Source organism: Talpa occidentalis, unplaced genomic scaffold (assembly GCF_014898055.3).
Source record: "Talpa occidentalis isolate TD23 unplaced genomic scaffold, MPIMG_talOcc4v2.1 talOcc4.3, whole genome shotgun sequence".
In the NCBI taxonomy this organism is placed as follows: Eukaryota; Metazoa; Chordata; class Mammalia; order Eulipotyphla; family Talpidae; genus Talpa; species Talpa occidentalis.
Window position 1 is genome coordinate 130,256,140 of NW_023603184.1, and position 24,495 is coordinate 130,280,634.

General features: G+C 37.0%; 1 protein-coding gene across 2 annotated transcripts in view; it reads left to right on the forward strand.

Annotated features, from left to right (window-relative positions):
• UNC80 (unc-80 homolog, NALCN channel complex subunit) overlaps window positions 1-24,495 on the forward strand; it is a 184,253-nt gene that overhangs the window by 50,698 nt on the left and 109,060 nt on the right. The window contains exons 16-22 of one of the 2 annotated variants that reach the window (XM_037523962.2): window positions 1,001-1,149; window positions 2,537-2,703; window positions 4,997-5,092; window positions 7,352-7,560; window positions 10,161-10,267; window positions 11,816-11,912; window positions 16,389-16,561. In XM_037523962.2, coding sequence (XP_037379859.1) covers window positions 1,001-1,149; window positions 2,537-2,703; window positions 4,997-5,092; window positions 7,352-7,560; window positions 10,161-10,267; window positions 11,816-11,912; window positions 16,389-16,561 — 998 coding nt within the window. Of the gene's footprint in view, window positions 1-1,000; window positions 1,150-2,536; window positions 2,704-4,996; window positions 5,093-7,351; window positions 7,567-10,160; window positions 10,268-11,815; window positions 11,913-16,388; window positions 16,562-24,495 lie in introns of both variants that reach the window. The other variant, XM_037523964.2, reaches the window with a different exon arrangement.

The window sequence follows — 24,495 nt, forward strand, 5'->3', positions numbered from 1 at the left end:
AATGGGGAGGGGGCAAAATGGACTACAGTGGAGGTCTATGGGCACCTTGGTGGTGGGTGTGGTATGGTAACATGCACAGAAGGGTGTGATCCTCTACCTCTAAATCATATATTAGAACATTGTAAACCAAAGTTGCCTCAATACTAATAATATAAAACAATGTCACTTGTAAATATAAACAAAAAACATACCAGGTCTGAAAGTTTTTCATAGTGTCAGTGGTTGATTCTCTGGTAAAATTTATCACTTGAAATTGTCAACAAATTCTATGGGAATAAAACCAAAATAACTACCTCTAGAAAACTGACTATAGAATTGAGACTCTCAGAGGGGGAGAAGTTAAGGGAGAGATGAAAGTAGGGAGTGTGCACAATGAGCTATGGAGGGGGGACTGTGGGTGTTTTGGGTGTGTGTGTGGAGTGGTAACCACCTGAAGGAGGGGCTCCTATTCCTCTAAATCACAAACAAAATTGTAAACCAATGTTACTTCAGGAAAATAAAATACTGTGGGACATGTGCTACATATCTCCATAAAGATTTGAAGGAGACTGAGTCATTTATCTACAGCTCCACATAGAGATTTTTAAAGCAAGGGTATGTTTAACCGTCTGTTTCTATATTTTGTGTAGCCTTTTGCTAATTCCTGGGTGCTAAGTACTTCATGACTTCTTTAAACTGTGTAGCCTCCTGGAAACATTGCTTTTATTATTTTATTTTTTATTTTTATTTTTGAACAATATTTGCTTCCCCCCACCCCCTCAGGTGTAGTCCCCATAGAATTTCCTTCCTCAGTGCACCTGTGCACCATCACCACAGTCTCCTGTGCTCCTCCCTTCCTCCCTCTGATCCCTCTTCCACCTCCTCCCCTGCAGTACGTCTCTAATTTATAATAGTCCGTTTTTGCTTTGTTGTGTTTTGTACTGTTATTTTTTTACACTGATGTCTTATTTGGTTCCCCTATATGGAAACATTGCTTTTAATTGGAGTATTTGCATTCCAGACAAGGCTGGGTTTGGAAATAACTTCACTACAGTGGACAACAAATCCACAGCCCAGAATGTGGAAGGCATTATCGTCAGTGCCATGTTTAAATCCCTCATCACTCGCTGCGCTTCAACTACGCATGAATTACACAGTCCTGAGAATCTGGTGAGAAGTCTACCTCTTCTTCCCACAGGTGTGCTCAGTCTGTGCTGAGAAAAGTTCTCATGTCCTGGCCTGGAGAAATAGGTTGAAAACGGAAAGCCTGTTCTTTACAGATAAAATATCTATTTTCCCAATGTCACCAGGAACTCCTGGTGGAGTCTCAACAACACATACCTCCTGGTTACTCCTTACCTGCCTGCCAATTGTCTTATTGTCCTCATCCACCTGAGAGGCTCAGTGGTGACTGGTGAAATAGCTGTAAGTTACTTTCAGCTCTTCAGAAAGAAGGTGCTAGAGCATAGCATGTTGGATTGTGAATTATTAAAGAATGAGCTCAAGCATTTTTTGGGAACCACTCATACTTTAAAAATTAATGCAAGCATTCTACTGAAATAGATTTTGTTTTCTTTTATTGAGCACTGTAATTGTTTTAGCTATTCTTCATAAAAGACTGTTAATTAAGCACGGAAGCCACAAATGGAGAGAATCAGGCTCTAAAAGGTTAGTTCTTAACTGCTACCAAAGTGATTGTGGTTAGGGTACTTAAATGTAGATTAAGGCAGATGAAATCTGACATGAATAGATGCATTCAGGTCTCTCTGGGCTGAAAGAAGCATTTCTCTATATTATCCGTCTTTTATTATAACTCCTGTGCAGAAATCATTATATTTATACTTATGGGCACTATCTGCTAATCGACCTAAATCAAGGAAATCATTTTAAGCTATTCTAAATCATTAAACTATTCACTTAATTTGAGATCAATAAAACCCCAAACCAAAGGGAGTTTAATTTTTCTGACTGTCAAAGCCACCCCAGCAAGGTTCTCAAAGCTGGAAAATAATTGAAGCATTCAACCTGATCCAGGCAAGAAGTAATATGAGAAGTTAATTCAAATATATATGAATGCTTACATAGTTTAGTCCACAAAGTCATGTATAGAAGTGGTAGCTCCATTTCTTAATTTTCTATAAATCATCTTAAGTTTGACACTGAATCACAATCCCACCAGAATGGCTACAAGTAACACCTCATTGATTCTTGGGTTTCCACTTCCCAGTGCAGTGCAAAGAATCCCAGGTCTTAGGCAAGGCCTAGAACCTGGGGAGCCTCCCTGAAACTCAGTGATCAGCCCATACCTGTCATTTCACAAGGTCCTTTGATGTTCTCAGGACTGGGCAGTCTGGACAATTTGGTGCCCTTGTGCTCTGAGGTCTTCTCCCTCCCCTGGCGGAGTGACCAAAACATATAGTGAGGACACAGGGTCTTCCTTTTAGGTTTCCAATGCTGATCTAAGCCTAAGGAATTTTACCTTTTCCCCTCTTCATGTGCAAATTTCAATCACACAACTATTTCTCTTTCCCCAAATTTTGTTCTTGCTTCCAAATAGGGGCTGTATTGTGATATCCGTCAACTGGTTCAGTTTATCAAAGAGGCTCATGGAAATGTCTTCAGGAGAGTGGCCCTTAGTGCTTTGCTTGACAGCGCTGAGAAGTTGGCACCTGGGAAAAAAGTGGAAGAAAATGAACCAGAATCTAAGCCTGCAGGCAGTAAAAGGTTGGAAGTGTGAGCTATCTAAATATTAGCGTTAGCCTTCTGTCCACAGCATGCAATCCTCTGTTGTTCTGTTCATGTTGTTCCAAATGTGACATGTAACTTCAGGGCTGGTGGAATGATTTTGTATTCATACAGTCACTAGTGCTGATCCGGCTGCAGCTTAAGAAAGGAATGAGTTACCCACTAAACAAATCCCATCTCAGTATGAGCTCAGTTGATCCCAAACTCATATACTTGAACTTCACTCCATGGTTCTTAATTATATGGCAGAATGTTACTTATGTCTCTGTTCTTCTATAGATAATTTACATTTTTATCCATAAAGGAAAAGCAATTACTGATTCCTTATAGTTTGGTTCAGTAAGTTTAATATTTTAAACTTGGAGAAAGACAAACTGCTGAGCAGTACTCTGCTGATTTCCCTGCTAGTAAATTTAAATTTGTTATATGCTTATTCAACAAGAAATGCTATTGGGAGCCGCGCTACTCATGTCGTCTGACAAAAGTCTGGGCATGGGGCAGATTTCTGAAAAATCAGGAATCTCGTTAGCTGACTCCAAGATTCTCCTCGTTTGTTTATGGCTAGTTTCTACCATTGCTAAAATACACATTTAAAAGTAAAACTGCAAATACTGATCAATCACTGAATAACCAATTTGATGACAAATGGCACTGCATGATACAAATATTATGTTTTTTAATAAAATTTGCTGCCAAAAAGGTAGCAATTCAACATTTGGCTTTACATTAACAAAGTGAAAAACTTCTAGGAACAAAAGGCTGTAAAACATCTATCGGCCAAGTCTTTGATATAGAGATGTGGTCTCTTGAGGCAAGAGCTAATTGAAGAAGGAAATTCTTTTACTTTAAAGTTAAAGATAACAGTTGGGTGGCAGAGGTGAGCCATGCTCCAAGTATAAGAAAATTCCTGATAAACCAGGAGAGGCCATAGTTGACTCCTGCTAAATTCTTCCTGTTTGTTTAGGGCTAATTCCCCTGGATGTGACTCTGTTAGAGTATGCATTCAAGAATAAGTCAACAGCAATATTGTGACTGGTTGAGCTAGTAATCACGGCAGCACAAATAATGCATTCGGAAATGGTCAGTGTTACAACTACTGATATGTAACATATTGACCATTTTTGAGAATCAAAGGCTATAACCATCTCCGATCCTGCCCATGATAAAATATTTGTAGTTCTGTAGAACAACAACCAGCAACCTTATGGAAGAGGAAATTGCCCCTTGATCTTAAAGTTAAATATGGAAACTAGGCTGACTAGATAAGTAGGGGAGTGATAGGTAGAAAACTCTTTTGTTAGATTAGGAAACTTCCTCCCTTGATTGAGAGCTGGGGGCTAGGGAAGAGCCAGTGCAACTTGCCTGGCATTAATGCCCTCCAGGCCCTTGGTTCCTTAATATCAAATAAATATTAAAACAATATACTATAAATGATGATTTCTATATAAAAGCCTTCTGTTTTTTTGCGTTAATCAATTAGTTATATGTTAGTCTAAACTTTATAGGTTAGTCAAAAAATAATCTCTTTGTCTCCCTTCCCCCAGGTAACTTCCTGCCCTTTGTTTCCTGTAGCCCATAGTTAATCGTTCACCATGGCAAACTTAGAAATGTTAGTTGCAGACACATAGGCTTTTTGCCAGTAGTACAATAACTGTTGGGTTGTTTAAAGTAAATAACTATCTTGAAAACATTTGTTTAGCAACTGTGCCTTCTTTAAGACAAAGAATAATAAATGTTATAACCTCTGCAGGATGGCAAACAGACCTTTGTCTGCTCTTGAAAAAACGTGATGATTGTTATCTTCCTACCTTAATGCATATGCTTGTGCACTCATGATTTGCTTAGTATAAATAAAGGACTGCTGAGACCCTCAGGAGAATGATGTCAGCACCCTGATCAAGTGTCTGCGGCTCCTCATTTCCCCTTCCCCTTTCCTCGCGATTTCGCCGACGCTGTCCCATCCTTCAGGAACCACTGACACCCAGACTGCTGCAGCTGGCTCGCAACAAAATGCCACTAGGAAGAATAAAAGAAAATTCTAAAAATAAATTCCTGATTGTAGTGAATGAATCTGTTTGCAATGATGCTGATATTTTTGGGCACTCAGGCAGCTAGGTCTTCAGTCAAATATAGGATTTAAATACCACGCCACATAGATTCTCAGTGTCATAGGATTACAAGCTGTGTTGCTTGTCTACAAGTGTTTGGCTTTAGGAAGTTTCGCGAGGTGGTACGCTGATGTGTTTTGACTGGTGGATGTGCCGTTTGCCAGGTCGGAGGCAGGAATCATCGTGGACAAGGGCCAGGTGTCCGCACCTGAGGAGTGCCGCAGCTTCATGTCTGGCCGGCCCTCCCAGACTCCAGAGCAGTAAGTAGCTGTGGGCCGAGCACTGTCCACTGGAGGAAATTCCATTTTTCTATTCTATTTGTTTGCTTGTTTTTCATATCCTTTGCACTTTGCCTTGTTTCTGCCCTTTACCTCTCATTCCCAGCTCCACTGATGTCTGCAAGGACAAATCACAAAGAACCAGTCTCATACCTACAGGAAGCCTCCTTCACTGCATTTCCCATTTCCAGTCTTTGCCCCACTTAAGCTTTTCATGCACACACCTGCAGATAATGAAAAATAATGTGTAACAGATGGGGTGGGATGTTATCTACTTAAAATCACTTACGACTTCTTAAATTTAAATGTATGAATGACTATCAGCATATTCAATAAAGATTTTCCTTTTTTTAAAAGATTGATTTATTTATGCATACAAGAACTGGGATACAGGCCAGATGTGTGGGAGAATGAGAGGATTCACCAGAGACAGAGCAGGGAGCAGAACAGGCAGATGTACTGAAATACATTGCTGAGGGGAGCAGCGGGTGAGACACGAGAGGTCTGTTGCACCATGTGGGTCACTTCCCTGGCCGGGGATCGAACTCATGCTGCAGTGGCTGCTGATAGCTTGATAGTGCTGTGTCTTTAACACCTGTGCCACCAGGGAGGCCCCCCAATGAAAATTTTGTAACAATACGTAGGGCAAACTCTTTGTGCCCTGTTTTAGCTGAAACAGAACAGTCCATTTCACCTTTGTCTGGCCCTGATAACCATTGCAATGTCCTCTACTATCAATTTATTTTTATTTTTCAAATCACTAAATTTACTTGGAACTACAAAGACCTTGAATAGCAAAGACACTGCTGAGGGGAAAAAAAAATCGAACGAAAATGCAAGTATCAAGCTCCCCAACTTCAAAATGAACATTTAGATGATTCCCAAGTTTTCAGTGTTGACCCATAACACCTCAGTGAGCTTTCTACCTCTTTGCATCAACTTCTCAGTGTGCTGTTTCATTATCTCCTAGGGATAACTGCCTGGAGATTGTATTTCTCTGCCTTTGGTATAGATACAAATACAGGGCTTTGGAAAGCTTATTACTAAACTACTTTCTAGAAAGTTGAGTTACTTTATCTCATCATTGGCAGGATGATAGTAACAGTTACTTTGTCTTTTCCCTTCAAGTCTTGGTTAATTTAATGAATGAAAATGGGAATCTCATTTCAATTAGCCTTTTTTTAAATTATTCATAGAGAGATTCAATTCTGAATACCTTTGGCCACTGTTCTTCCTCCTCTGGAATGTCCTAGCCAAGCACCCCTTTGGGACTACACCTGAGGGGAAAAAATCAGGTATTGTTTTAAAATAAACAACCATGTAAGAAAATAAAAAAGTTTAATTAAAAAAACCCTTTGGCAGTTTCCCATGTTTTAGTGAGTTGGTATGATTTTTTTTCTTACTTTTCAGTCTTACTTCAGTTTATTTGACTTAAGAAAATGAAATAGGCCTCCGTAGTGGCGCAAAAGGTTAAAACACAACCTATGAAGCTATCCACAGCCACTGCAGCATGAGTTTGAGCCCCACCCAGGGAGCTACCCTCATGGCACAGCAGACCTCTCCTGACTCGCCTGCCCACTGCTCCCCTCAGCAGTGGATTTCAGTCAGTCTGCCTGTTCTGTTCCCCACTCTGCCTCTGGTGAATCCTCTCACCCCCTACACCTCTGCCTGTACCCCAGTTCTTGTATACATAAATCTTTAAAAAAAAAAGAATGAAATAATCCAACAATATAATTAAATGAGCAGTTGTGGGATGATACAGTCTATAGGTATGGATATTGCATTTTATTTATTCATTTATTTGCTCAATTATTTTTTGTGAGTTTATTTGGTGCCAAGAATCTTGCTATACTGGGGTGGCAGTAGAAAGTAAAATATGGTATTGCGAATGCCTTAGGAAATAGTAAAAAAAAAAAAAAGTAGTTAAATATTTACTGACATTGTAAGTGCTTCCGCTATTATGACTCACATTGCAGATGAATACCTGCAATAATATTTAGTCTTTTTATTAACATTAAAAAAAGTGATCACCTCTGTTTGACAGCTGAGGCATGACGTGTTTTAGGAGGAGCTCAGAGACTCAACTTGGTCTCCCTCCTTCCACTCCTACTCGTTCTAATTCCCAGTTCATCAAAGATCACCCTGCATGACTTGCCTCAATGTCATTGGCAGGAGGTTGAAAAAAGTTAAGTGGATTTCACATGTGTTACCTGTTGATTCTTATCCTCTGATTGTTTACAGTGATGAACAAATGCAAGGGGCAAACCTGGGACGAAAAGATTTCTGGCGCAAGATGTTCAAATCCCAGAGTGCAGCAAGCGACACCAGCAGCCAGTCTGAGCAGGATACTTCTGAGTGCACCACTGCCCACTCAGGGACCACCTCTGACCGGCGTGCCCGTTCACGGTCCCGCAGAATTTCCCTCCGGAAGAAGCTTAAACTCCCCATAGGTAAAAGTATGTCTGTATTTATTTATGGGTTCTCTTACTATGTCCCATGTCCTCAATCAATTCACAACCAAAATAGCAATGCAGGGTAGTGTAGAGAAGGGGAAAGCCTTCAAGTCACAAGTCATATGCTCACTTCATTCATTCATTCATATTCATCCTGTCATTCAGCAGATATTTCTCAAGTGCCTACTATATGCTTTAACTGTGTGCAAATAATATGCTAGGTGTTAGGGACTAAATGGTGCGCAAAATGGCACATGACTTTGCTGAACTCCCAGTCTAGTAGAGGTGATAGTTACTAAAGCAGATAATCATGCAACCAAGTATAGTTGCAAACTATGAATTTTATGAAGGAAATGTACATAGTGTTGTGAAAGCATGCAACTATAAGCTCTAACCTAAGTGTTCGGAGGAGGGAGGAATTGGGAAAGACTAGCTGGAGGAAGTGATATTAAAATGTACAGGGTGCTTAAAGAAAATAGGTAGGTGGTAGCAATTAAATGTGCACAGGTATTTGGAGGAGGGATGGAAAAGAGAAAACTGGCTATGGTAGATTGACAGAGACCAGAACACTGGGGCCTTTCAGGACAAGTTGACTCTTCATCCTATAGCTGAACATGGGGATAATATAAGAAAATAAACTTTTTCTGAAAGGTCATACTGTTTTCCGTAGGGACTGAACCAGTCTAAATTCCTATCAATACTGTATGAGGGTTCCTTCCAACCCACATCTTTGCCAACATTTGTTGTTTCTGTGGTTTGTTTGATATGTGTCATTCTTACAGGTGTGAGGTGGTATCTCATTGTTTTGATTTGCATTTCCTTGATGATAAGTGATGTCAAACTTTTTTTTCATGCAAAACAGTGTGAAAGTCCCTTAAATATTAAAAATAGATATGCCATATGAACCAGCAGTTCCATGCCTAGTTGTCTACCCAAAGAATGCAAAAACATTAATTCAAAGGGATATAGGCACTCCTGTATTCATTGCACAGCTATTTACAATACCCAGCTTATAGAAACTTCCTAAGTTCCTGACAATAGAGGAATGGATTAAGAAGATGTGTTTTATGTACACTATGGAATACTAATCAACTATAAAAAAGATGAACTCTTCACTTGATCTTAGCCAAAAGGCCAGAAAGCGATAAGATGAACTCTTGTCATTTGTGATAGCATAGAAAGAACTAGAGAGAATCATGCTAATTAAACTAAATCAGAAGGAAAAAGACAAATGCCAGATAATTTCACTCATCTGTAGAATGTAGAGAAACAGTCCTCCCTGGTGGCGCAAGGGGTTAAGACACAACCTATGAAGCTATCCACAGCCTCTGCAGCACAAGTTCGATCCCTGGCCAGGGAGCTACCCACATGGCACAGCAGATCTCTCCTGACTCGCCCGCTGCTCCCTTCAGCAGTATATTTCAGTCAGTCTGCCTGTTCTGTTCCCCACTCTGTCTCTGGTGAATCTTCTCACCCCTCCACATTTCTAGCCTGTACCCTGGTTCTTGTATGCATAAATAAATAAATCTTAAAAAAAAGAATATAGAGAAACAAACAAAGCAAGCAACAAAACTAAGCCAAAACAAACTCTGGAAATATGACTACAGAATTAATGCTGCTGAAGTGGGGAGGCTAGTAGGGGAGGGAACAAGAGGGAGGGAGACCCAATGGTCTAGGGTAAAAGACTCTTGGTGCATTGGTGGTGGCTGTGATATGGTAACATACATCTGAGGAGGTAGGAACCTATTCCCCTAGATCATATACAGTGTTGAAAACCAATGTTAGCTCAATTAAAATTTTTTTTAAGGAAATAAAAGATCACTGTGTGGAAAACATTGGAGGAAACATCAGTGTGTGAGGGAAACCAGTAGAAGGTTTTCTAGTCAAATGGATATAAGTGATGGTAGCTTGAAATGGCTGGTGATCACGCAGACAGAAAGAAGTGGATCTGAGAAATATTGAGTCGGCAAAGTCAACAGGACTTATTGAAACATATGAAAGTTGTCAAAAGAACTGAATGGATTATAGTTTTATTCACCAAAGAGGCCTAGGGTCTTTTGTTTCTGTTCTTACTAACACTTGTAATTTTATAGTTTAACACGGAACATTTTGACTCAAAGCATATAGATTGAAAACAATTTGTTTTGGGGGCCTCCCCAGTGGCGCAGCGGTTGAGCGCTGGGTTGCGAAGCGGCCCGCAGCCTCTGCGGCGCCGGTTCGATCCCCGGCTGCTCCCCGGCCACAGGAGGAGGGTCCCACATGGCGTGCAGACCTCTCCTGCCGCCCGCTGCTCCCCTCAGCAGTGTGTTTCGGTCCTTCTGCCTGCTCTGCTCCCTGCTCTGGCCCTGGTGAATTCTCTCACCCTCCTGCGCTTCTGACTGTACCCAGTGCATGTGTAAACAAAACAAACAAACAAATAAATAAATAAAAACATGCCTCTGTTTAAAAAAAAAAAAAGAAAACAATTTGTTTTCACTTCTATTGACATCAAGCCATGTAACTTTCATTGCTTGCTGGGGGCAGGCTGACAATTCTGTTTAGTCTATTTGGGAGCAAATTTCTATAATGGCCTAATTTTTTTTTTAATTATTAAATAGGAAACTGGCTGAAACGATCCTCCCTCTCTGGCCTGGCAGATGGTGTGGAGGACCTCCTGGACATCAGCTCCGTGGACCGCCTGTCTTTTATCAGGCAGAGCTCCAAGGTAAACAGGACATGACTTACGCAAAAGAATGTTGGAGTCATGGATAGAAAAAACGTTAGGACTGAGCAAGGCTAAACACCTGGAGGGGTCAAAAAAAGGGAATTGTTGAAGAAACTCTTCAAGTCGAACAAATTTAGGAAACTGAAACGAGCAATGGAAACTAAAATGTCTTCATGGTAGGAATCACAGGAGGAAAGGAAAAGAAATGTGACAAAAAATTATATGAAATTATAATACAGATATAGCACTGTGATAGCTTTTATTTTCTAGTTATTTGAAGCTTTTAAAACACATATGAAATTCTTGAGCGCCCAGCTCCGATCCAAGAATTAGTAATTCTATAATAATTCCCTTTACACAAACACACACACGATTTATCTTTCTTCCACTACTTTTCATACCATCTGACTCATTCTACTGAAAAGGATTAACTCAGGAAGACCTTTAGGAATAGTGCTTCCTTGTAATACTTAAATATTGTAGTATCAAGAAATTTAAAAATGATTCCCAGTGAAGTTCATTTCCTACCAGATTCTTCCTTGTGGACAATTTATGGCCTGATCACTATAATTTTTATCATAAAAATTATTTGTAAGTTATAATTTTTTATGTGTAAAAATTATAAGTTTTCTGCTTACATTTTTTCCTTTATTTTTTAAGATTTATTTTCATTTATGCATACAAGAACAGAGGTGTGGGGATGAGAGGATTTACCAGAGACAAAGAGGGGAGAGAACAGGCAGATCTACAGAAATACACTGCTGAGGGGAGCAGTGGGTGAGACAGGAGAGGTCTGCTGTGCCATGTGGGTAGCTCCCTGGCCAGGGATCGAACTCATGCTGCAGTGGCTGGTGATAACTTGATGGCACTGAGTCACCAGGGAGGCCACATTGTTCATTTTTGAATCTCATTAAAACTATTTTTCTTCTGTTTTTAAAGTTAAGCTCTGCAATTGTAAGAAGATTATAACAACATTATAAAATATTTAAAAGATGTAATTCCTCCTTCACATTCTTTTTACTGAACTGTTGGCTAGCTATTCAAATCTGGGAGTGATATAGCTTCCTCATTTTGTTGAAAATTTTGAATACGGTAGGCAAAAGGGCAAGTTCAAGTTTAATTCATAGAAAAAAGATGTTATTTGCACTTTAACTCTAGTGTACTTTTTATATTAATGTAGAGATTTGAAATCTTATTTATTCCGATTCTCAATTGTGTGGTACTATTTTAAAGGATCAATAGAGTTGCTTGTTCATGAATTTGAATTTGGACTTTAACAGAGTTAAACTCTATCTCAATTATGTTCATAGTGCCTGAGTATTTCACTTTCAGTCTATGACCAGGATCCTTCTGCAAATTATAGTTGTATGTGAGGTCATTTTGAACACATGGGAATAGACTATAATGACTTACTAACCAGATATCAATGTCAGAAGGACTGAACTAAACTTCATATATTAAATAACTTATTTTTCAAGGTAAATGTTAGTATAAACACAAAAGTTGCCTTTTAATTTAGTTATCTTCTTGCTTTCCTTTTTTCCTCAGGTCAAATTTACAAGTGCAGTGAAGCTTTCTGAAGGTGGGCCAGGGAGTGGAATGGAAAATGGAAGAGATGAAGAAGAGAGTTTCTTCAAGCGTCTTGGTAAATGTCATTCAGCCTGAGAATTACATACAAATTTTATCACAAATAACAACAATCTGCTTAGATAAAGTGGCCCATTTTCAATTTCCATTGATTTATATAACTCATTTTTTTCCCATCTATGTACTGTACTACTATGTATAGTTTTTCTTTTGGTAATGGATTGAGTTTAGCAGACAATTATGGAAGTCCTAAGTTCCTCATTCCCTGGTAGGCATTGGGTTAACAAAGAATAAGAAACAACCTCTTTTATGGCTGTTCTTTTCTTTATTAGAATCTGAAGTTCTCAAGAACCTTCAAACATCCTTTTATCCACCCAACTATCTACTTAAGGAATTCTGCACATTGAATCTCTGACAGGTGGCCAGCCACCTTCTGAACACTTCTGCTGAGAGGGAGTTGATTACTTTACAAAGCAATCTGTTCCCGAACTAGACAGCTTTAATTGTTAGAAAGTCTTTCCTTATATCCTGAAAATATACTTATCCTTAATTTTGATTCATAGGTCCAAGTTATGGCATCTGTAGCCACATACCACAAACAAGAACACACACACACTTGCCCATATAAATACAACGCTAGTTTTACCTGTTTTTCATTTTAATTATCTCTTTTGATCTAGCCTTTGCTGGTTAAGCATCATTGATTCCTTTTGTTTTATTTCCATGGAAAAGTTTCTAGATTCATCACTATCCTGATTCCATTTTACTCTCCATTCTGTTTTGATGATGTGCTTTACAAAATGTACAGCTTCAGAAGAAATGAAATATGTAACATTTAACTTTGATCAGTAGAGTAAATCATGTAACTATTCAGTTCTAGGGATATAGCAGTGTATGAACACAATCTAAGATTGCCTTATCTGTTTTCACATAATAGGGTTCATTTGTATGCATTTTGAATTAACTTTTGTCATTTTGGATTAACTATCCTCCATGTGAATGAACATCATGGTATACTTTGATATAGTCATAAGTAATTCTTGGTCTGAAAACAAATAAAATATATAATTTCATTAGTTTGGGGGAGATGTTTAAGTCACTTGCCCAGGAAGAAATTCTAAATATTTCCTATTTCTCAATTGTGCTGTAAAGATCTATAGACAGAGATATACATATTTGCCTATTTTTGTCCAAGTTGTTGGTATTTTTACAGTCTATGACAAATATAATACATCTTTAGATACTCCTAGATACCTCTAGATACTTCTAGCTGACTTTTATTAATTAACAAATTTGTGACTACACTTTTTCAGCCACTTAATTTACTGGCCATCAGCACTTTCCCAACTCATTATAATAATAGCATTAGACTTGAGACATTAGACCAAATAATCACCAATATGTTTATAACTCTATCAAAATGAGGAATGTAGCTTTTTTCAATATGATGTGTTCTTCCTGCAACTACAGAGGTTCCTATAATTATTTCTCTTAGAATTTGATTCTCTTAGAATTTGATAACATATATTGTTGTCTATTACTATTTTATCACAATGGAAGTTTTCCATTATAAGCAGCTTTTACTTACAGGATGAGCTTTTCATGTCCTGGGCTCATAGATTTCTATTGCTCTCTTAAATGTAGTAAATATAAATCATTCTGTCAATCAAAGGATATACTTCTTGTTGAGAAATATTGTTTTTGATCATTTCTTTCTTTAATATTTTATTACACTTCTTAACCACATTGTTTCTGAAGTTGTATCCAAATGGCACTTCTTTTAGTAATATTGGACACATTTCTTTTAGAATGAGTCCTCTTGTTAAATAAATATTGAAAAAATAGTGACACATTTACTATTAATTCTTCCTTTAATAAAATCATGGCACCTGTTATTAATAAATTGATTAAATACAAATAGTATGTTAAGCATTCATCCTGTCTTATTTGTTATTTAATTTTCAAATTTAAGGCAATTAATATTTTTTTTAATTTTTAAAAAAATTTAATTATTTTATATATTTTTACATCATTTTTCATTTTTGTACAATGTATGTATTTTCATCTTGGTTATAGTCCCCATAAAATTCCCACCACCATTCACCTCTGAACTATCACCACGTTTCCGTTGTGCTCTTCCCACTCTTGTTTCGATTCTACTCTCTTCTCCCTCCCCCATAGTATCTCTCTGATTTATAGTTGTAAGGCAATTAATACCTTATGTTTTTTTAAATATCCATTATAGTAATAATAGCTTCACTGAATTCTCTTATTATGTGGAAATTTATTTTAAATTTAAGTTTAAAAGATTAAGGTTATTATTTTTTAACTTATCTTTCCTCTGATATGTGTTAACTCTTAAAGGCCTGTTTATAAATGGTTAATAAAGTGACACATACATAAGGAAAATAACAGGCAGGTACCTGTTCTGGTAGCTTCTACAATGCCTGGTGAGTCAATAGCACAGTATTTTGAAAGATTGCTGTTGAAACAGGTTGTCGGGGAAATGTTCCTCATCTGCAGTTTTTAGCTCTGCCTTCTTTGTGCCATCTGAGATTCTGTCTTTTGAATTTTTCCTATCATCAGATTCTTCTTGTGCTATTTCATTTAGCAATTGATAAAAAATATGCTGTACTAACTAAAGAAAAAAACCCCTGAAGATGTTGAGTATGGGATTTTGAAATATGGAATATTTGCATTAGAAAAGGAAACATGTCCTTTTGGAATGAAATATGGGATATTTTGATAGTGAGCCATATATATTCTGAGCAATTTTATACTAATGAAAATTTTCAAACCAAGAGTAAAGAGAATGATCCAATGGATCTAGGTGTCCATCACCCACTTGCAATAATAAAACCTTTTCCACATGTGCTTCATACATCATGTCATTTCACATCGACATACTTTAGTGTGATTCTGAGCCATTTTTAAATGTGTAAGTTAGAATTGGTAGTTATTTTTATGTCATTTTATTATTTATGTAACAATTTTTTACTTAGTGATAAGGCCAAAGGAATCTCTTCTCTTGGCTTTAACTGCCAAAGGATGTGATCCCTGAAAAGACAGGTAGCCACGTTTTTCTGACATCACAACTGACATCCCTGCGTGACACACACTCATGGAATACTCAGGCAGAGAACTGTAAACACACCCATTTGTTTACCATTAGTGTAAATTATTAAAGGGTAATTCTGACTCTGGATTTAATTTTAGTCCAAAGTTGTAAACATTTGTGTGTATTTATAGGGACAAATTAGTCACTATATGTCCTGTGACCACCAATAGGGACACACTTGTGTGAAGGGCACTTCAGTGGGAGAAAAGGCTATGGAGCCACCTTTGTGCTGAGCAGCAGGTTGGAAAGTATGACAGTGGGTAGGAGGGATGAAGGCATTCTTCACAGAAGAGGTAAGAACGCCATTTCTAGAAATCAGATCATTGACTTCTCAATGAGAAACAGAAGTTGATAACGTCACAAGTAAATGGTATCAGCACAAACTAAGTCAGGCTCTAAATCAGGAACATATTCTTAGGTGTTAAGGTACATCTCAGAACCATGTGAAAGGGCTTGGGGGTAGTTTTTAAAACTACATTCAATATTATATAACCTTACATAAGAAAAATGAAAAAATGTATACTAGAAACTATAAAGAAGTCATGAAATATTTGGGATCAAATAAATAATAAATAATAAATAATACATTGTATTATTCTTCCCTAATGTGTGGCCCCTAGACTTTCTGCATCAAAATCACATGGAGTGTTCATTAAAAATATACATAGTCAACCTCAACACCCAGACCTATATAATCAAAATCTCTAATGATGGGACCTGACATTCTGTTTAATAAACTCCAGTCTGATTATCATTTGTAGTCAACTAAGCTATGGAAAAATAGCCGGGTAAGAATCAGTGGTTTCTAAAACTCTGGCCACAGTGCCAGGTCAGGCTGACTACATTAGTACCAGCTATAAGACTGTACAAGGCACAGCTTCTTACACTTCACCTTCAGAGATTCTGGCTCTGAAGATCTGAATAAGATTCAATAGCTTCCCATATAATTCTCACGCACATCTAGGTTTGGAAATATCGGAAGTAAATGACCAACCTTTTATAACTCTAATAGTCAGTGATTCTATGCACTGTAACTGAGATATCAGGATATTGTCCTTGATAACAATTTATGTAACAGATCTGAAATTATACAGTGATTACATAATCTATAGGAACAGAATTTACTTGTTGATTACAGGAAGAATCACTTTAAATACAAAAAGAGCTCTTATCAGTACTAGAGAGGCGACAGGAAACAAAATGATCAGACCCTTTATTTAAATACGCATACCACGTGTTATAGGTGTGTCTAACTCAACATTAGTATAGAGTGGGGGGGAGGTGGAGTTGGAGCAAAAGTGCACAGGCTAACATTACAGAAAATGCATTGTTATAACTTGGAAGCTCTATGTAAATCTATGATCCATTTATACTCTCTCTTTCCCTCATGCTTCCACTACCAAAAATTCGCTACAGGTTGCCACAGTTTCGATGACCATCTGTCTTCCAATCAAGAAGGTGGAAAAAGCAAAAATGTAGTGAATCTTGGGGCAATCCGACAAGGCATGAAACGTTTTCAATTTCTGTTAAACTGCTGTGAACCAGGGACAATTCCTGATGCATCGATCCTGGCAGCTGCACTGGATCTTGTAAGTTGGAAGAAGTTGCCTACCCTGTTCCCTGTACCCATGAATACTGTTAATGGGGGAAAGCATGAATCCCTAATCCTAACTCAAATGGTGGGATTATGGTTTGTTTTGTTTCTTAGCACTACTGGCTAAAGGAGAAATAAAGGCAGTGAGATGAGAAGAGAAAAGAAAGGGGAATATATCTTATCAATATGCTCTAGGAAATAAAATGTATACCATCCTGATTGAAAGTGTGTGAGGGCTCTGGACTCAGACTGACTGGGTTAAAAAGATCTAATATTTACTCCGTAAGCTTCTAAAAAAAGAGAGTAAAAATAATCACATTGTAGTTCCCTCCTAGGATTAGTGTCAGGATTAAATGAGATATTAGATGGGAAGTCCCTAGCTGAGTGCCTGAAATACAACATCAGCTCATTTATAATAACTAGGCCATTGGTACAATGTTATCAGTCTCTGTCAGTCATGTATTAATCCTTCAAACTTTCTGAGTCTTGGTTATTTATGAATTGAAGGAAAAATATGAAGCAAAGATCAGTTGAAATTAATGGCACAGCAGCGTCATGGCCATGACATGGAATTGTACACATGTAAGGAATTAAGGAGTATAAAATGGATCTTTTTCAGAAAGTTTTTTTCATTGGATGAACGATGTGAATTTTGAATTCAGTTTGTCAATTTCCTGTTTATGCTTTCTGGCTTAATAAATTTTTTACATGCTGTATAAATACAGGGTAAAAAATACCAACTAAATATCAAGAAATAACAATTTTTATTGTTACTTTCAAAGTAGAAAATCAACAATAGACATTACAATAAAATTTAATAAGTCTGTAAATGATAATTTTCCTAGGGTTTACAACATTCTAAGTGACTACTGGTCCCTTATTTTTTACCTTGGAAAATCACCCAAACTTTATAATATAAAATCTGAAAAGTTTTCTGTGATTTGGCAGACTTTGCTGTCAGGATATTTTTTAGTGACCAGCAAGGTATATGGCCTCACTTAGACCTGAAATGTAAATCCATGAAAACAACCCCAAAGATGACTTATCCTTATGTAAGATTTTCCAGTTAGTTTCTCATTTTAGATATTTGCAAATGGTCCTTGCAATTTTTTTAAATTCCAAAATATTTAATATGTATTGATATATACAACAGTAACTGTATAGAGTCACAGGAATCCAGGAGAGCCAAGGTTCATAGCAATTATACAATCTGAGAAGAATGAGATGTGTTTCTAAAGCAAGAGAGGTTGACAAGGCAAGGCGCCGACCCATGTTTTCTAATTGGGAGACTAATAACTAACCTGTCACTCCTTTGAGTCACACAAGGTTCTTCTTAATTGCATCATGAGCTACTCCAAAATAAATGCTTGTTAAAATATCCATAAATTTCTATTTTATCACTACCAGATTTGCAATGATTCAAATGGACTGAGTGTAAGATATCAGACACTGATACATGGTGTTGTCAATGGTGGAAGCAGCAGAGTTTGATTAGGGAACAGAGATGTTGTGGAAATAATGATAGTGAGAGAGAAATCATGGGGAGAGAGTAAGTCCTTGGCTCTACCCTGAGTACAGTGGTCCCCCTCATCTGTGGTTTCAGTTACCCAGGGTCAGTTGTGATACAAAAATATGGCATATAATGAGTTGTTTTGAGAGAAATGACATTCACATAAATTATCTTACAGTATATTGCCCTATTTTATTATTTGTTATTGTTGTTAACCTCTTACTGTGCCCAATTTATAAATTAAAAGTTATCACATTTGGTATAGGAAAATATATTATAATTTGGTACTATCCCTGATTTCAGACATGTACTGGGGGGTCTTGGAACATGATGGATAAGTTTTACCACTGTAAATTATTCTGAACCAGATATAATAATGGGGAAGGGAAAACATTATATAATATATAAATAAATATATATATAAAAATTATATATAAACACACACATATACTTATCAACTTTATCAAGTGATAAGTGTAATGAAATTTAAAAATAGGAGTCAGGTTGGCTTACTGGACACCATATAATAATTAATTCAACCAATATAGGGCTAGAGGGCTTCCTGTGTGCCACCCATGGTGCTAGCTGTTAATGATGATACCAGAAAGTTTAATTGGAGAGCTTCACCTGCTTTGTAACTCTCCTTATGAAGGACAGAGCTGTGAAGTCAACAGGGAGAGTCAAACTAGCTTGCCTACTACCATTAAGTTGGGCTCAATCCCACAGAAAACTAGGTTTTTTTTTTACTTCCCCATCAGGCTATGGCCAGATAGTTATCACACCACTAAATTATCCTTTCCTTCTTTCCTGTGGAATCTACTCTGACCATCCTTGACCTTCTCAATATCATAAAATCTCATGCGAAGAAATAAAATAAAGGGGGGGTTGATGATTATAAGCAGTGTCTTTTGAGCCTCAAAGTAAAAAGGCATTTTCTGATCATCAGATATGTCCAGCAGTGAAGTAACCACATTCCAGAGGTCAGAGTCAGTCTAGTCTGAAAGGAGCCCAGACTCTCCATTATCAAAGAAAGATATACAGGGTACACTTTGTTGGTTGAATAAAAGAGATGGTTGGTGGTGGTGGTTGGTGATAATGGTGATAATGGTGGTGGTAGTGGTGGAGATAATAGTGGTGATGATGGTGGTTGTGGAGGTGAAGGCAGCAGTGGTGGTGGTCAAGGATGACAACAGCAATGTTTTCATTATACTTGACAGTTTATAAAGTATCATCACATTCATTGTTTTACTTGTTGATATGAGAAGAGATGATCAAGCAAGAAAATGGACCCCAAAGAGGGGCACTTAGATTCACTTTCTCAGATATGGGAAAATGAAGTTGCTAAAGTTGTTAATGAATTCTGACAAATGGACCAAGAGGAGGGAAGTGAGCTGCAAGTCCTTTGTGCATGCAGCAAAGCTGCATTCAGGTGGACATGTGCAACAGCTGTACTTGCTCCTACCCAAGATCTGGATCAGGAGTTCCTCAACTTTCACAAATGTCTTCTGCTAAATGTATCTTTAAGTTTTCTTTCCTCTGCATTTGGTTTTACTTAATATCCAATGCCACCCGCTTCCCATAATTCAAAATGCTTCACTTTTTAAATATTTTTCCAATGCATTTTTGGTTTTAGTCATACACATATATATGTGAAAAGCAGATATTATATAAATGTGAATATAGAAATATACAGATGTAGAGGTAGACATGGATGATATAGATGGATACATTGATGATAGGTAGGTAGACAAGTGAGATGAGATTCAGCTAAGCTATGGATATAGATATGGATACAAATAGACATATAGGTATAGCTATAGGCATAGCTATATATACTTCTATTGCAATAGCTATGATTTGGGGTGAAGAGAAAATGCATGTGCTTAGTTTATCACCATACTCCAGTACAAAACTTTTCCCCTCTCTCTTCTATTGTTTGGTTTCTTGGATGTTGCATGTATTAATATTTTTAAGTGCAGCTTAAATGCAATTTTAGCTTTACTGGTATGTGTTTTAATTTTAGAACAGTTTTCATTGTTTTGTTGCCTTAATCATATATTTAAATGTGATTATTTTCAAGTTTGCAATTTCCTTCAGAATTGAAAACTTTTGTTAAATGTAGGAAATACTAGAAATTTCAAAGTTCAAAAACCTAATGTTCTAAAGATTTTGGTTTTTTTAAAACAATTTTCTTGGCTTTATTGCTATGAATGCTAAGGGATAATTGGTGCAATTTTATGTACAGCACAGTTATTCCTCAAAATCTTTCTTGTTAGTATAAATTTAATAGGTGCAACTGTGAGGAGTTTTTAAAAAGACGTGTGTTAGAAAAAAGTCATTTCATCTCTATATTTACATAACTTATAAGCTCAAAAGTGGAAAGAAAAATTGAACACTTCAGACAGCACTTCAACTTTTCAATTGAAATATTCTGCCCTGTTTTATCCAGTTGAATATATAACATATAAGACATAGTGATTTCTAATTTATTGGTAATACATTAGCTTGAATAACACTAATGATGTCAGTTTGTTTTAGGAACAATTCTATAAATATAACAAAGATAATGGAATTTCAGAATTCTCCCTAGCCTGTGGCTGGAAAATACTTAATTTATGGTAAATTTTTTAGCCACATAAACAGATAACTTAAGATTGAATATATAAATTTTATGCAAACTAAGATGCTTGAGAGTGATAGGGGATGCTGTCATTATTTATGTCAGGAAAACAACAGAAGCTGGAACTCTCCTGAGGAAAATGGGACATCTGGTTATACATCAGTATAGTCACACTTTGGGCTTCATTGCACCAAATCAAATTCACACTGAGACTTAAGACTATCTGATGATCAGTGCAAGACTATCTGATGATCAGTGCAAATCAGTTTCTTTTAAGAAATAGGATTTATGTATGAGAGGAACTATTAAAGCAAAATAATATGTTTCCTTTTGAGCCATAAGAAAAGTTGAAATTATTCAGTAAATCCTCAAATTATCCTCTAATGCTAGTCATCCAGGATTACTGAATTTTGGGGGAAGATCCTAATGATTAGAAGAGGCATAAAAATGTGTATCATAAGAAGTAGGATTTAAAGAAACTATTTAAATGTCACATAGACACCACCCATCTTAAAGAATAGACCATGTCCACTTCAAGTCCCCCGTATTCCCAGTGACACTTCCCTCCCTACCGAGAACTCTGTTCCCTGAATTTGGGGTTATCTTTTCTGTGCTTTCTATATTGCAACACATAGGCTTTCCTTGGGAATATATGGCCTCGCTTTGCTGTTTTGCCTACTTTTGAAATTCATTTAAGTGAAGGCAATTATCCTTTTCTTCTTGAACATTAAGTTTGAGTTCATTCTTGTTAATCCATTTAGCATGAATAGGTTACATTTCACAGAGGAGCAGCATTTGTTTGCTTGGATATTCCACAACAATGTATCTATATTGTTCAATGGATATTTTTGCTTTTTCAAAATTTTGGGTATTTTGAATAATACCTCCATGAATATACTTCATACGGGCTTTGATGTGCAATAGTTTAGTAAGTAGACCTAGGAATGAAATTGGGTAATAATTTTACCACATCACTTCAAAGCATATTTAAAGTAGTTGTAACTATTGCACAGTCACTAGCATGTAATAAAAGCCCCTGTTGCTTTGTGTTCTTGCCAATACGCAGATTGTTAACTATTTTTTGCCTGCTTTAGATACTTTAATTGATTTTTAGAAAACAATTTTTAAATTTACCCAAAATATTAGCTTATTGTTTGTTCACCATTTCTCCTTACAACTCACATGTTCCTTCTAAGATCTATATCCTGCTGAAGGAAATCATTCAAAAGTTTTTTTTTAAATGGTTTTTTTTTTAATAGAGGCATGTTTTATTTATTTGTTTGTTTGTTTGTTTTGTTTATACATGCACTGGGTACAGTAAGAAGCGTGGGAGGGTGAGAGAATTCACCAGAGCCAGAGCGGGGAGCAGAGCAGGCAGAAGGACCGAAGTACACTGCTGAGGGGAGCAGCGGGCGGCAGGAGAGGTCTGTGCACCATGTGGGACCCTCCTCCGGTGGCCGGGGAGCAGCCCAGCCGGGGATCGAACCGGGGCCACAGAGGCGGCGGGCAGCTTCGCAACCCAGCGCTCAACCACGACATCACCGGGGAGGCTCTCAAAAGTTTTTTTTATTGATTTTCAATTGAGAGTATTTCTCTTAGCTACAGATTACTTGAAAATTTTTTATTTTAGTCTCATTTTGAAAGACAATTTTTGCTGGAATTATAACTATAGACTAACATTTTCTTTTTATTTTTCAAAGATATTAACCCTGTCTTTTCTGACTTTGCTGACATTCCTTTATAGGCAACCTGTTACTCCACCCCTACCCCACCCCTGGTTGTTTTTAATATCTTCTCTTAATGGTGATATTTTGCAGTTTTACTAAAATATTTCTCATGAGGGGTTTATATGTCCCTGAATCATGTAATTGCCATATTTCATCTATTCTGGAAAATTCTGAACTTACTGGGCCTTCAAATAGTATGTTTTATGCATACTCTCTTACCTTTCCTTCTAGAAATTGAAAAGATGTGATAGTTCTCAGTTTTTAATAGTCTTATTTTTTTATTTCCTTTTCTATTTCTGTGCTACATCCTGGGAAATTTTCTGAGGTACTTTTTCTATCTCAATTTTCCTTTCCAACTGTCTAATCACATGATCTTAATGAGGGGTAATTTTGCCTACCAGAGGACGTTAGGCTATGTCTGAGTGAATTGCTGGTTGTCACAACCTTGGGATTACTGCTGAAGTCTGGTGGTAGATACCAAAGATGCTGGTAATTCTGTAATTCACAGTCCATCCCTCTCATAAGGAATTATCTGGACCAAAATACCAATAGTGCTGAAATTAGAAGAAGCTAATCTAATCTGTGTTTTCTTCCATTCATTAAATTTTAAATTTCAAATGCAATAATTTTTATTTTTATATTTCCTATACAGTTGCACCCCCCCCTTATTTTGGCCCCAATCCCTCCTTTCTCTGTTCCCCCCCCCCATAGTGTGTCCTGGTTTATAGTTGCTTGTGGATTTTGATTTTTTTCTTTCTTATAGTTATTCTTTTTCCTGTCCCTTATTTAGGTTTTCTAGATTCCTGCTATGAGTGAGACCATCTGGTATTTTTCTTTTTCTTTCTGGCTTATTTCGCTGAGCATGATTCCTTCCAGCTCCATCCATGTTGCTGCAAATTGCACGAGTTTATCTTTTTTGATTGCTGAGTAATATTCCATTGTGTATATGTACCACATCTTCTTGATCCAGTCATCTATTTTTGGGCATTTGGGTTATTTCCAAAGCTTAGCTATTGTAAATAGTGCTGCTATAAACATAGGGGTGCAGGTGCCCTTTGGAATTAATGTTTCTGTGCCCTTTGGGTAAATACCTAGAAGTGGAATTGCTGGATCATATGGAAGCTCTATCTTTAGTAGGTTAAGTAATCTCCACACAGCTTTCCATAGTGGTTGGACCAGTTTTCACTCCCACCAGCAGTGCAGGAGAGTTCCTTTTTCTCCACATCCTCGGCAATATTTGTTATTGCTAGTTTTTTTAATATGTGCCATTCTCACTGGTGTAAGATGGTATCTCATGGTAGTTTTGATTTGCATTTTCCTGATTACAAGTGATGTTGAACATTTTTTCATATGCCTGTTGGCCATTTGCATCAAATGCAATAATTTTTAATTAGAAAAGTTCTACTGAACTGCTTTAAAATTGCCTTGCCAACTTGATAGTCTAATTCCCTAGTGATACTTTCAACACCCATATACCCACATTAATTTTCAAATGTATTTGATACCCTGTGATTGCAATAACTGTAATTGTTTTCAATTTAATTCTGCCTTTTGTTGTTTTTGCTGGTCCTTGCCCATAGTGGATACAGATTTTCTATGTATTTTTAATGTGAACATATTTCTTGGAATTTTACCTGTGGGAATTCTTTAAGACCTGGGTTAAGAGCATTGTTATTCAATGGCCCAGCGATATCAGCACCCCCTATAAGCATGTTAAAAATGTACATTTTCAGGTCCTGGAACAGAGCAACTGAGTCCGAATCTCAGGGTCAGGCAAAGAATCTACTTCGTCTATATTCCCAAATGATTCATGCATGCTCATGTTTAAATGTTCAATAGTTTAAAGTATTCTTTCAAAAGAAATTTCCATTTCTTAGACACGTGGAAACATTACCAACTTAAGATTGTTTCTAGAATTATTGAGGGTAGAAGGCAAGGAATGTGGAAGTGGTGCCAATTCTACTCCATACATATATGAAAAAAGTGAAATTTTGATTAGGAATTCTCAAAGATACATTCTTTTCTTGTTCTACTCAATGCCTAGCCTACTCAGGCAAAACTACACCATGGGG